The 13,649-nt window shown below is 40.5% G+C and overlaps 1 protein-coding gene across 4 annotated transcripts in view; it reads left to right on the forward strand.

Annotated features, from left to right (window-relative positions):
* The window catches only part of RNGTT (RNA guanylyltransferase and 5'-phosphatase), a 438,367-nt gene that overhangs the window by 270,702 nt on the left and 154,016 nt on the right, over positions 1-13,649 (forward strand). For all 4 annotated transcript variants that reach the window (XR_005595781.1, XM_039528842.1, XM_039528843.1 and 1 more), the window contains one exon: positions 13,113-13,213. Coding sequence is in view for 3 of the 4 variants with exons in the window: in XM_039528842.1 (XP_039384776.1) it covers positions 13,113-13,213 (101 nt within the window). In the remaining variant the exon portion in view is untranslated. The remainder of the gene's footprint in view (positions 1-13,112; positions 13,214-13,649) is intronic.

The raw sequence follows: 13,649 nt of genomic DNA on the forward strand, positions 1-13,649 counted from the left end.
GGGCCAATGCCACTCTGTGACACTGCCCTTTTCCCCTATTTTCAGCATTCACAATGAACAGTTTTTTGAAAGTGCTGTTTACCAAGCTGTTTGTCTTCCAATCTGATTGTTCCCAGTAGTACTTATAAATCATATCTTGGTGGGTTTCCGTGCAGATAAAAAGAGAGATAATTGATTTCTAGGATCAACTTATCTTAGCGTGTTTACTTTCAAAATACAGCCCTTGGAATTGGTTTTCACTGAATCTTAGTTGGTTTGGAACTAAACTTATCTTGAAACAATAAGTAAAATAAATTAACTTCTGTAGAATACTTTGGACTACGGCAACCCAGTCATTTTGTCTAAACTGCTATGTACTATAATCAGATGTTGAAGAGTCTGGTATTTCCCATGACCATTGCAATTGTGGAAATCCCAGAGGCAGCTGTAGAAATACTCCCCACTTTTAAAGTTAGCTTGGTATAAAATAGTCAGGGATGTAAATACCCCCTTCTCTTGTTCATCATTTTTTGAATAAGTGTGTGTAAATGAAAGGGAAATCATCCACAGTATATTTGACCCGACTTCCTGATTAATAAATCAATCCCAATCACTTTTTTGCCCACTTCTGCAAATTGAGCATGCAAGCCTTCAACCTGAGTGGTCACAGTTAATTTGCAACCCAGCAATGTGTGTTAGTAGTCAAATATATTCCTTCCAATGTTCATTACCTTGCATTTGTCAACACTAAATTCATGTCATTGTGGTTCATCGGTGCCTCTGAAGTTCCTTCGGGTCTTTCCAGTGTGGATTAACCTAATAATTTTGTTTAATCTAGAAATTTTGTCACCTCACTGTCCTTCCCTTTTCCTGACTATTAATGAATATATTAAACAACATGGCCCTGCCTACACTGTTAACTTTGCCATGTGAAAAATTGATAATTTACTGCTTTTTTTTGTTTTTTTTTTTGTTTTTTGCTAGCTTCTAATTCATGCAGGTATTTAAATCTCATCCTCTGACTATGTAGGCCAACATTTTCAAAGCCAGGTTCCTGAAACTAGGCTCCTTAATCCATATTTAATTACCCAAATATAAGTGATCTGATCCTTGGCACCCACAAATCCTATGGAGATTAGTGGCAGGTGCAGGTAGTAAAAATGTGAATTTAGGAGTCTTGCTCAAGACATCCAAGGTTGAAAATTTTGGCCCTAATAGCCTCATATGAGGACCTTTTGCTAAAGGTAGATTGGAGAAACATGACTTTTATCTAGGAAGCGTTCATGTTCATTTAGATTTCATATAGTTCTGTTTTTAATTAGCATCTAGAAAACTGGTTGAAATGATAAAATAAGATTCACTGGTCTATAATTGCACAGATCACTCAACACTTCCTTTTAAATTGGCACGTTTGCAATTCTGCAAATATTCGATAGAAGATCTGATTTTAATGAGATTACATATTTTTCTTCAGAATTCAGCCACTTCATTCTGTAGCTCCTATGAAATCCTTGAATATATATCATATATAATACATAACAGATATCCTGTATCACACATAATAACCAATGCTGATGACTTGTTGCTCTTTTTGTTCCTGCATCATCTCTTCTGACAGCTCAATCTTTAATAGTGTCTCATCTTTACTATCTGATAAGACTAGGTCTGTGGTATGTATCCTCCCAAAATCCTCAGTGGTGCTGACTAATACAAAGGATTAATTTAGCTTCTTTGTAACACCCTTATTCTCCTTAATTGCTCCCTTTACTGCCTAGTTGCCTAGCTGACTAGACTTCTTGCTTCTGTTATACTTAGTCTTTTTTGTATTTGTTTTTGTCTTTGACTCTTTGTTCCCTCTTTACAAATTTCCAGTTTAGATTTCACCTGCCATATAGTTTATGCTCCTTTCTATTGGCTTCATTGGTTTAAGATTCCATTTGACTCTGACTCTGAAAAGGACTTGAATAGTAGTAGATGACCAACTGCACTTGAGCTTCCAGTGTAATGGTAGTTAAGAGGGTGAATATGATCCTTGGATGCATAATCAGAGGAATATTAGTTGAGTAGGGAAATGGTATTATCTCTGTATACATCATTAATGAGACCATTACAGAAATACTGTCTAGTTCTGGGGATCCATTTTTAAAAGGATGTTGACAAGTAGGAAAGGGCTCAGAAAAGAGCTACAAGAATGATTTGAGATCTGGAAAATCTGCCTTACAATGAGAGACTAAAGAAGCTGAATCTGCTTACCAAAAGGAAGATTAACAGGTGACTTGATTTTGGTCTGTAAGTTCCTAGATGGAAGATTTCTGATAGTAGAGGTGTTTTTAATCTAACTGACAAAGGCATAAACAAGATCCAGTGGCTGGAAGCTGAAGCTAGACAAATTCGGACAGGAAATAACATACACATTTTTAAGAGAGTGAGGGTAATTAACAGTTGTAACAAGTTACGTAGGGATGTGGTGGATTCTTCATCACTTGAAGTCTTTAAACAAAAAATGGATCTCTCTCTAAAAGATATAGTTCAAGCAGAAGTTACAGGCTTGATGTAGAAATTACTGTGTAAGGTTCTATAGCCTGTGTAAAGCAGGAGATCGGGCAGGAGCAGGGGTGCTGGAACAATTTTTACAGTGGGGGTGCTGAGAGCCATTGAACCAAACTGTAAACCCTATGTGTAATGGAACTACTTCAAGCCACAGGATATGGCAGCACCCCCCCCGCACTCCTAGTTCCAGCACCTCTGGGCAGGAGGTGAGCTCTAGATGAACATAAGGTCCCTTTTGGCCTTAAAAATCTATGAATATATGACTAAGTTAAAAATGGACTCTTCTCTTGTATGTTCTGAACCTCTGATGTCACTTCTTCACAAAGTCTGCTTATACTACTAACAATCTTTCTCATTTTAGCTCACTCGAAGTTGCCCTTATGTTTGTCACGTCAGATCTTAAAGACAATTGCTGTGACTATTTTGATTATTTAGGTCTTAAAGAATGATGTCCAAGATCCTAAATGTAAGCTAATATGCAAGACTAAGAAAATAGGGGGTGAACAATTAATGAAAACCCTTATATCTTATTGTCTACCCAGATGAATGATGCAAACTATTAGAGGAGAGAAACATCTTTTGAATAAACTGAGCCTGGACTTAATACAGTTCCTTTATGGAACAACACTTTTAAACATAATGATGCTTCTTCACTATGCAAAAATTTGAATGATTTTCTGAGGTGCATTGTAGAAGGGATGAAGGCAACAAGATATTTATATTGTTACATAGCCTCAAAATTGTAATAATGGCAAAAAGGTGATAATGATTTAATTCTTATGCATACTATTGAGTAATGTTATCAACCTGTGCTATCAATGTCTGGTTTATGCTTGTGGCATAGAGTATAAGGATGGCCACAGTCCAGGCCTACCACTCTGGTGAAAGTGATATCAGAAATAGAGGCTCCTGACCCATTTTGCCCTTAGTACTGATGATGTAGGGGATATGACTAAAGGAAAGCCTGCATGCTCTGATCATAGACATTCTTTTTTTAACCTTGGGACCATTAGCATCTGGCATCAGTTAATTTATCCCTTTAGATGCTCTATATTTTAGTAGGAAATCAGCACTGCACACAGCTGTCTGAAGACTGGGAGAAAGCACTGTCACCATTTCAGGGTAACTACACCTAAATCCCCCTCGCTCCAGGTCAGGAATGCCCAAACAGGTCTCAGATCTTGTGACGGGGTGGGGGTTTAAGGTGACACAGTTCCCTGCCTTACACTATGATATCTTCAGCAAACCAGTCTGCCAAAAGGCCAACACCTGGGCTTTGATTTCTCTCCAAGGGCTATGAATGACATATTGCCCACAGTTACGAGTTACCACACAGCCATTTCTAGGTGACCACTTTTATTGTTAAGATAAAAGTATTACAGAAAGAAAATATAAAAACAATAAAAGTTTCTATACACCTGCTAAAAGCTTACCAGAAGTCACCCATCAGTCTTACGGGGACCTTTGTAGGCCAAAGACTTTCCAACCCTTCTGCAAGAGCTGGGGCCTTCTGTGGACATAAGGTCCTGTCCATTTGCTGAATCAGAAAGAAGGTCCCAAATCAGTTTAAATGCAATCTTTTATGTCAAAAGCCCTATTTTTCCCTATTGGTCTCTGGAAAACCCAGTTTGAACTAGTATATGCAAGCCTCCCCAGGGGTTGGTATCTCTCTGCAACCTGGCCCCTGGAGTATGGGGTTACAGCCTGAGTAATTCAGCTTAATCACCCTCTGCTGTTTTTCGTTCCTGAAGGAGCTAAAAGCAACCCTCCCTCCCTGGAGCTGCATACAACCCCTGGCCCACAATGATACATAACCATGCTTAATCTTAATACAACATGTCCCCACAAAGATACTGCATGCGGTTGCAATATCTGTCACCAGTACCTCTCCACACCCTCCATGAAGATCTAATTCATTTCAGGTTTACAGTATGGCCATCGAAAGCACAAGTTCCCAAAAGAGAGGTTTTAGATAAACATAATCTCAACCATGGTATGCTCCAGTGGTCATTGTCCATGATGTCAGGATCTCTGGAAACTTCTCGTTGGTGTGATGCATATCTTCCAACATTTTGAGTGGTTAAAGCAGGATAGGTGCTGCCCCTGGGGAAGAGGGAGTGCTGCCCCTTCACGAGGTGGGAGGCCCTCAGGAGTGAGGGATTGGGTGCTGCTTATGGGGAAGAGAGGAGTTGCCGAGTGAGCCCACCCTGCGCTCGACCTGCAGCGTCCTCTGCTGGTACTCCTCACCTACAGAGCTTGCTGGGCTCAGCTCCCCACTTTTGGTGTTGCAACCTGGCCATTGGTGCACGAGGTCACAACACCACTCAGATTTGTTCGGTTTCCCTGGTGTGGGGGTAGCCGGGTCAAATTAGAGTGAGTAGCACTGGGACTCCATGCTCCAAGTTGCAGGACCGCTCACTGAAATTTGGCCTGCCCCGCCAAACCCCCTGCTGGGGGGCGGGGTTAGCTGCTTTAATTGGGACAGAAGGTTTTGGAAACCAAAGCAGGACAGTGCTGCAAAACCCAGGACTGTTGTGAAGCCTGGTGATGGATGAACCTTGGATATTATGTGCTCCTCCAAAACAGATGTGCTGGACTTCTTTCTAATTATGTAGATATGGAACTTAGCATTAGCATCAACAGATAAAAAATTTTTTTCCTGAGAATTACTTAACAATTTAAATGGCTTTTGGATTGCCAATATACTTTTCTGGGAGCAAAATTCAACAGTTCTGATTTCTGTGGTTGGAGTGAATTAATAGGCTTCATATTGAAGCATTAATATCTACTTTCAGAAGGTGTGTAGATTAATATACTTGAAAAGGTGGTGCTATGCATTTATAACTGTTTTCTGCTCAGGGTAAATTTGTCATATTCACTATAAACTTACAATTTCAGTGAGTAGTTTAGTCTTAAACAAATTGGTTCAAATTTTTCTTTAAAACTATGAATGTATTTCCTAGAACAATTTATAATTGTAGGCAGAACAGCTCTGCAATGTGCTATGATTGCTCTAATGTGAGTCTTTTACATGCTTCACGTGCTAAATCCTTGATTACTTCTAACTAATATTTAAACAGTATTTTGATTCAGTACTTAGTGTTCAGATTGACATGGGCTCAGTACTGTTTAGTATGTATGTGATCATTCAATAAGGAAATGAACCCCTTCTCAAGGATTATTAATGTGTTTTTGCCATGCTGAGATTTCATTTTAAGCTAGATTCCTGAGAGTTTGAGTCCTTCACATCAACATTTTCACTATTGAGAACAGTGCAACTTGTTCTTAAGAGCAATGAGCTTCAAGGTCTGACTGCTATTTGCCCCTTTCAAAATGTTTAGAGAAATGTTGGTGGATCACTTGGAACTTTTAGCAGTTCCTTAGTGTTAACAGAACTGTTGTGAAGTTATAAATTTTCTCTTTTTGGTAAGGACCTGTACTAGTGTGGTTGTACTGCCATTGCTTCTAGGGCATGTTCTCTTGGATCTGCTTATGGAATTTGCGTTGTCCTCAGCAAGCACGGTGCATGTCAGCAATAATTTTGAATTTTTTACCGTTGCCACAAATGTATGACCCAAGGCTGTTAAGTTCCTGCTGGTTCCTAGTAGCAAAGGCAGAAAGAATAACTCCATCTTCAAGAAAAAGCCCATTGCCTCTAGTAAGTTAGGTGTGTGTGTGTGTGTGTGTGTGTGTGTGTGTGTGTGTGTGTGTGTGTGTGTAAAAAATTCTCCTCAGCTTTTTCTTTTCATCCATTGCCTTGGAATATTTCTTCTTTCTCTTTTCTTCTGCACAACTGATTTTACATTTTTCAAAGTAGCAGCCGTGTTAGTCTGTATCTGCAAAAAGAACAGGAGTTCTTGTGGCACCATAGAGACCAACAAATAAATGTGTTAGTCTCTAAGATGCCACAAGTACTCTTGTTGATTTTACATTGGGTTTGGTAATTTAATGCAATTTTAATTTTTATTTATATTAAGAGCTTGTTTTACATCCATGATGTGATGGATCTGAGGTGGCAAGCACCGTGTAAATGCATCTTTTTTTCAAGAATACAATGCCCTACATCAAACAAGCTGGCATAGTCTTTCTAGTGTCTGGGAAATGTCATTTCCCAAAGGGGAGTTTGGCCTGTGTAGCCTTCACCATCCAGGTGAGAAGTTAATAGGATCATGAGCTTAAAAAGTCCTCAACCTGGAAGAGGCTTTTGTACCTGCTTAGAGCCCTCTGAAGCCTTTGGATTTCTCTGTTCAGGATTTGGCATAGAAGTCCTGATCTTTGGATCTTGACTTTAGGATACTTTACATCTCAGTCCCATTATCTGTCTCTGTCTAAAGGGCAAAAAAAAAAAGGTGAGAGATGATGAACATAATTTGTTGGGGAAGAGTCAACACGTTTTTTGTAAAGGGAAATCATGCCTCACCAATCTACTAGAATTCTTTGAGGGAGTCAACAAGCATGTGGACAAGGGGGATCCAATGGATATAGTGTACTTAGAGTTTCAGAAAGCCTTTGACAAAGTCCCTCACCCAAAGGCTCTTAAGCAAAGTAAGCAGTCATGGGAGAAGAAGGGAAGGTTCTCTCATGGATTAGTAACTGGCTAAAAGATAGGAAACGAAGGGTAGGAATAAATGATCAGTTTTCAGAATGGAGAGAGGTAAATAGTGGTGACCCTGGGGTCTGTACTGGGACCAGTCCTATTCAACATATTCATAAATGATCTGGAAAAAGCAGTGAAGAGTGAGTTGGCAAAATTTGCAGATGATACAAAACTACTCAAGATAGTTAAGTCCCAAGCAGACTGCAAAGAGCTACAAAAGGATCTCACAAACTGGGTGACTGGGCAACAAAATGGCAGATGAAATTCGGTGTTGATAAATGCAAAGTAATGCACACTGGAAAACATAATCCCAACTATACATATAAAATGATGGAGTCTAAATTAGCTGTTACCACTCAAGAAAGAGATCTTGGAGTCATTGTGGATAGTTCTCCGAAAACATCCACTCAGTATGCAGCGATAGTCAAAGCTAACAGAATGTTGGGAATAATTAAGAAAGGGATAGATAATAAGACAGAAAATATCATATTGCCTCTATAAAAATCCATAGTACAGTACACCCACAACTTGAATACTGCATGCAGATGTGGTCGCCCCATCTCAAAAAATATATATTGGAACTGGAAAAGGTTAGAAAAGTGCAACAAAAATGATTAGGGGTATGGAACGGCTGCCATATGAGAAGAGATTAATAAGACTGGGACTTTTTAGCTTGGAAAAGAGACGATTAAGGGGAGATATGATAGAGGTCTATAAAATCATGACTGGTGTGGAGAAAGTAAATAAGGAAATGTTATTTATTCCTTCTCATAACACAAGAACCTAGGGGCGACCAAATTAAATTAATAGGCAGCAGGTTTAAAACAAAAGGAAGAATTTTTTCACACAATGCACAGTCAACCTGTGGAACTCTTTGCCAGAGGATGTTGTGAAGGCCAAGACCATAACAGGGTTAAAAAAAGAACTAGATAAATTCGTGGAGGATAGGTTCATCAATGGCTATTAGCAAGGATGGGTAGGGATGGTGTCCCTTGCCTCTGTTTGCCAGAAGATGGGAATGGACGACAGGGGATGGATCCCTTGATGATTACCTGTTCTGTTCATTCCCTCTGGGGCTACTGGCATTGGCCACTGTCGGAAGACAGGATGCTGGGCTACATGGACCTTTGGTCTGACCCAGTATGGCCGTTCTTATGTTCTTAATAAACCCATCATTATGTGTACTCCAATAATCTTGCTCTGCAAATAATTTACCACTTGCAATCTACTATATTTTAAGTATTGTTACACTAGTAGATCCGTAGACGAAGGTTTCAGCTTTCTACATGTCTTGACAGATGATACAGTATGGTAGGATAGTTAGGGAACTTCAGTCACGTTGGAAGGACAGAGCAGTAGATGGAATGGCAGAACCTTCTGTTCATTTCGGCAAAGGAAAGGCAGCTGCTGCTCCAACAACTTTTGCTTCCTTCCTCTGCTTGCTGTTTCTCAGTAACTGTGATAAGAGCAGTCCATGACTTATGATTTCACAAACAAACTATGGAGAAGTCTGGCACAAATTGGCGTATATCAAAGAACTCATACTTGGTCAAATACTGAATAACTAGAATACTATTTGGCCATAGCCAAATTAGAATCCAAAGAGACAACAATAAATAATACAGTTGCATTTATTAAACTCAGTCATGTCTTGCAGGAATATATATTTAATAGTAAAAAATCATCCCTATTTAATGGCATTCCCTCACCAAAAAAAAATATAATAAAAAAAATAAATGTTTTGTCATCGTCAATACATTTTGAGAACCACTGTGGAGAGTAACTCTACTTTGAATAAGACGATGTGCAGGACTTTATCTATTTATTTCAATTTTCTATCAACACATTTTGATAAAAAATATTTTCAGGATAGATTAATTTAATAAATAATTAACGGATTTTTTTTTAAATATGAAGTGAAGTAATGCAGTCTGGAAAGGTTAAAGACCTTACTCTGAATAATGTTTTGTCCTATTCGGTTAAGATAAGTAAGTCTATGTCAGGGATAGGCAACCTAAAAAAAAAGGGGGGGGGGCAATAGCTGTTGAAAATAACAATTCCAGTCCTAAAAACCACTGGGAAGCATTTCTTGCTTTTTCATTTCTTATCCTACTTTTTCTACAGCAAGTTACAGTGGATCAGTATATTTGATTTGGGAGAAATGAAGTAACAGCTGCCCAAATTGAGCTTGAGCACTCCTGAATTTTGAGATGTTCAAATCTGGAAGGCAGGTGCTAGATTCCCTTTCTGAATATTAGCTAAATCTGGAAAGGAAAAGTCAATTTCTTCTTCCATGGCTCAGAAGTGGAAATCCTCCTACATGCCTGGTATTGAATCTAAAGCTGCCGAAGTCCCCTTTTCATTTTCATTCATTGTTCCCTCCCCCTAGGAGCTGCAGAGAGATATCGGTCAGAGCCGGGTAGGGAGCCTGCCAGCCCCCCCATCTTCCCCCTCCAGCAAGGGTCCCAGGCCATGCGCCACTGCCTGCCTTCATATCCAGAGCCTCCCCTCCCTCCCTTTTCATTTTAAATTCTAGTGGGATCCACGTACCTCCCTTGCTAGGCTTCAGATAGAGAGGTGCACTGTCCATTTAGTCCACCCAATTCCTTTGTGGCTGCAAGGTGAGGTCACACCAGTATCCCTAATGCAGTCTGGGGAAGTCCTCTGAAGGGGACAGCTGGGGCAAAGCCTTCTACTCCTTGGGCACACTTGTTCCCCATTCACAGTGCCACCCCTTTCGACTCGCAGCATGGATCAGCTACCTCACTCCCTACCCTCCCTTTCCTGTTGATAGCTGCCAAGGGATTACTGGGAAATGTAGTTCTTTCCCTGCTCCAGGGCTGGCTCTATAGGCAGGGAGCTAGGCAAGGGACTACAGCTCCCAGGGTCCCCTGGGTTCTCAGCTCCCATGCTGGATCCCCAGCTGCTCCATGGTTCCACTTCTGCAGGGTTCTGAGAAGAGAGGAAGTGAGTTTAAAAAAAAAAAAAAAGATGGCCAAAATGACGCCCCCTGGAAATGTGCCGCCCCAAGCACCTGCTTGTTTTGCTGGTGCCTAGAGCCTGCCCTGACTCTAAGAAGGAGAGGAGATTAATATTTTATGGCTTGTGACTTTTTTTTTATATCACCAACATTGTCCTTTGCAGAAGGGTGTGCAGATAGTCAACTTGCCCAGGATAGCTCACAATAGTATACATATCAAGCAGAGCAAGGAAAAGCACTTCAATGTTACAGTGCAGTCATATCTTATTAATTCCACTGAAATGATAGATCTAGGAGGAAGAGAGTGGAGGCATGTTTATTTGGTTTGGAAGACCAATGAACTTAATGAATCATAATGATGGTTAAGGCTTCATGTCTGTCACAGAGATCATGGAAGTCACTGATTCTGTGACTTTCCATGACATCTGCAGTGGCTGATGTGGCTGGTTCAGGGGCTGCCCGGCTCGAGCAGCCCCATGTCTAGCAGCAGCAGCAGCAGTTGGGATGTGGGAGGGGGCTCAGGGCTGTGTCAGGGGTTGCGGGGCGGGGCGGTGCTTACTTGGGGTGGCTCCCCGGCTCCCACTGGCATGTCACTGCAGTTCCTAGGCAGAGGGGCCAGGCGGCTCCATGTGTTGCCCGCAGCTGCAGGCGCCACCCCCTACAGCTCCCATTGGCTGTGATTCCCAGCCCATGGGAATTGCGGAGCCGGCGCTTGTCACAGGAGCAGCGTGCAGAGCCCTCCTGGCCGCCCCTCCCCCTAGGAGCTGCAGAGAGATATCGGTCAGAGCCGGGTAGGGAGCCTGCCAGCCCCCCCATCTTCCCCCTCCAGCAAGGGTCCCAGGCCATGCGCCACTGCCTGCCTCTCCCCCCTCAACACCAGCAGGGGTCTTGGGCCATGCACTGCCGCCCTCTCCCACCAGTGCCAGTGGAGGTCCTGGACCACCCTGAGCACCCACAGTGCCCCCGTACTTCCCCCCCCCCCAGAGCAGCTGCGGACCCCCGCCCAAGTTTTAGTTAGGGATATATAGTAAAAGTCACGGACATGTCACAGGCTGTGAATTTTTGTTTACTGCCCGTGAGCTGTCCATGACTTTTACTAAAAATACCCATGACTAAAACATAGCCTTAATGAGGGTTATTAGTTTTATCTCTGATGATATAAGAGAAGATTGCTTCTTTTACATTATAAAGAAATAGAAATGCTAAATACAGACAGGAACTTCTGACTAAATGCCATGGGTCTCTTACAGGTAAATCACATAGATGAGTCCTAGTATAAGTGCAAATAACATCATATAGTAGTAGGTAAGTGTCATAGGTTTATTCCCCACTTTGAACTTTAGCGTTCACAAGATGGGGACCTGCATGGACTCCTCTAAACTAAATCCTAGTTTAGATCTGGTAAACGCTGCCACCAGCCAAGTTTTTAGTGTCTCACACACTCCCTGTTCCCCCAAACTTTCCCTGGGGAACACAGATTCAAACTCCTTGAATCTCAACACAAAGGGAAATAATCTATTCCCCTCCCACCTTCTTCCCCCCTCCCCTAGCCGTTGGGAGAGATCACCACAGATTCAAACTCCTTGAATCACAACAAAGAGGGATTCACTTTTCCCCCTTCCCCTTCCCCTGAAAATGCAAACAAGGGAAGAAATCAATCAAGTTCTAAAAAGAAAAGATTTTATTAAAAGAAAGAAAAAAGTACACTATCTCTGTATTACCAGGATGAAAAAATACAGGGTCTAACTTAGAAGCCTGGAGAGGCTGTTCCCCCCCACCCCCTCCTCCTTCCTCAGAATAATCAAAGTAACAGCAAACAGAAATAAAGATATTTCTTCAGCAAATACACAATTGCAAATGTAGAAATCAATTATAAGACTAAACCGCCTTCTAATACTCACTATACTGAATAGAAGAAAATACTTCAGGAAACCTTGGAGAACTTGAAGAATATGTCTGGCCTCTCTTAAATCCAAAGAGAGAACGGCAAATCAAAGAAAGAACACAGACAAAGACTTCCTTCCACAGAGATCTGAAATTATCTGACCTCTGGTCAGGTGTTCATCAGGTTACTGAGCTTGTTAACCCTTTACAGGTAAAAGAGACTTTAACCCTTAACTATCTGTTTATGACAGTAAGGTAGTTCTCCCCACACACTCTCACCCCCAACCCACTGCCTGGCTTTATTTTAAAATACAGTGAACTGGTGAATTCTATCATATCCCTAAATACTTAACATAGTATACTTTTCATTCTACCCTGTAAGTTGCATCTTACAGTTCAGTCAAGCAGGTACTCTATCTCTTAGGCAACTCATCTGAGCTTATTGTTCCTGGATAGAAAAGCAGCATACAAATGTAGCTGTCATGGTTTTCTTTAATCTTTACACAGCACAGTCTTCAATTGGTAGAAAAATGTTTCTAATTGGATCCATCTGAGGAAAAAAATACGGTAACTTAGCATGACTTGTTCACATTGTGTTTAAAGAAAAAAACAACCCATAACCAAACACAAAAAGCAGTATAGCTAACAGAATCACTGGTCTTAAAATTGTCTGAAAAATTTGAGGGTGCAAAAAAGATGTTTATATAGATATATATATAGAGAGAGAGAGAGAGAATGTCAACATTTTAGATTCTTCTTATGCTGTTTCATCTCAGTTTGAGTTTCCACGTGAAAACACCTTTGTAGGAGAATGTTATCTTTTTATTAGCCAGAAAGACATGACAAATATGTTAATTTATATTTTCTTTCTCCGTTCTTTGTCCTGTGCAATTGTTTGAATACAGTGGGATAGCGAATCAGATGTAAATAAAATGGTGAATACTCTATTTGTTGCATATAACTATTGTATTTTGTCATACATTTTGCTAAATACTTCAGCTAAAAGAATATACTTAACTACAGCTACCCTAGAAGTAAACAGTCGATAAAGTAGAAAATGCTGAATTTTAACTTTAAAAAGCCTAATAAAGCATAATTAAACTGCTCTTTAATTTGCTTTAGAAATACAAGCCTGGTCGATGTGATGATATTTTGAAATGGAAGCCACCCAGTCTGAATTCTGTTGATTTTCGTCTAAAGATAACAAGAATTGGTGGAGAAGGGTATGTAATCTCTTCCCTTCCTTACCCTTTTTAAAGATAACCTAAAATATCCACTTGAATGGTCCTTAGCAGCAAACATTTCTCTGGTATTATTACTTGATCTTTTCTAGGTTTACCTCCCCTTCTCCCACACACACACCCTACTTCACTTTCTGTAGCATTTGTCCATTAGAAGCCTAGCCAGTTGTTTCTTTGACTTGTTGGTACTGTACCAAGACGCTGTACCGCAGATGTATATAATGTAGATCTGGTCAGTCGTATAACTGAATTTCCCTAATTCATTATTGTTAAAGAAGACACATTAAATTCAACAGCATCTCTTGTGCTTTTAAAAATTAAATTTGCTGTATGTTAAATTATTATCTATCCACAATTGCACAAAATGATATAACAATGAAGATTTAGTCAAGACCTAGCTTTAATGTAGCTCTTTGAC

This window comes from Mauremys reevesii, linkage group 3 (genome assembly GCF_016161935.1).
Source record: "Mauremys reevesii isolate NIE-2019 linkage group 3, ASM1616193v1, whole genome shotgun sequence".
Classification (NCBI taxonomy): domain Eukaryota; kingdom Metazoa; phylum Chordata; order Testudines; family Geoemydidae; genus Mauremys; species Mauremys reevesii.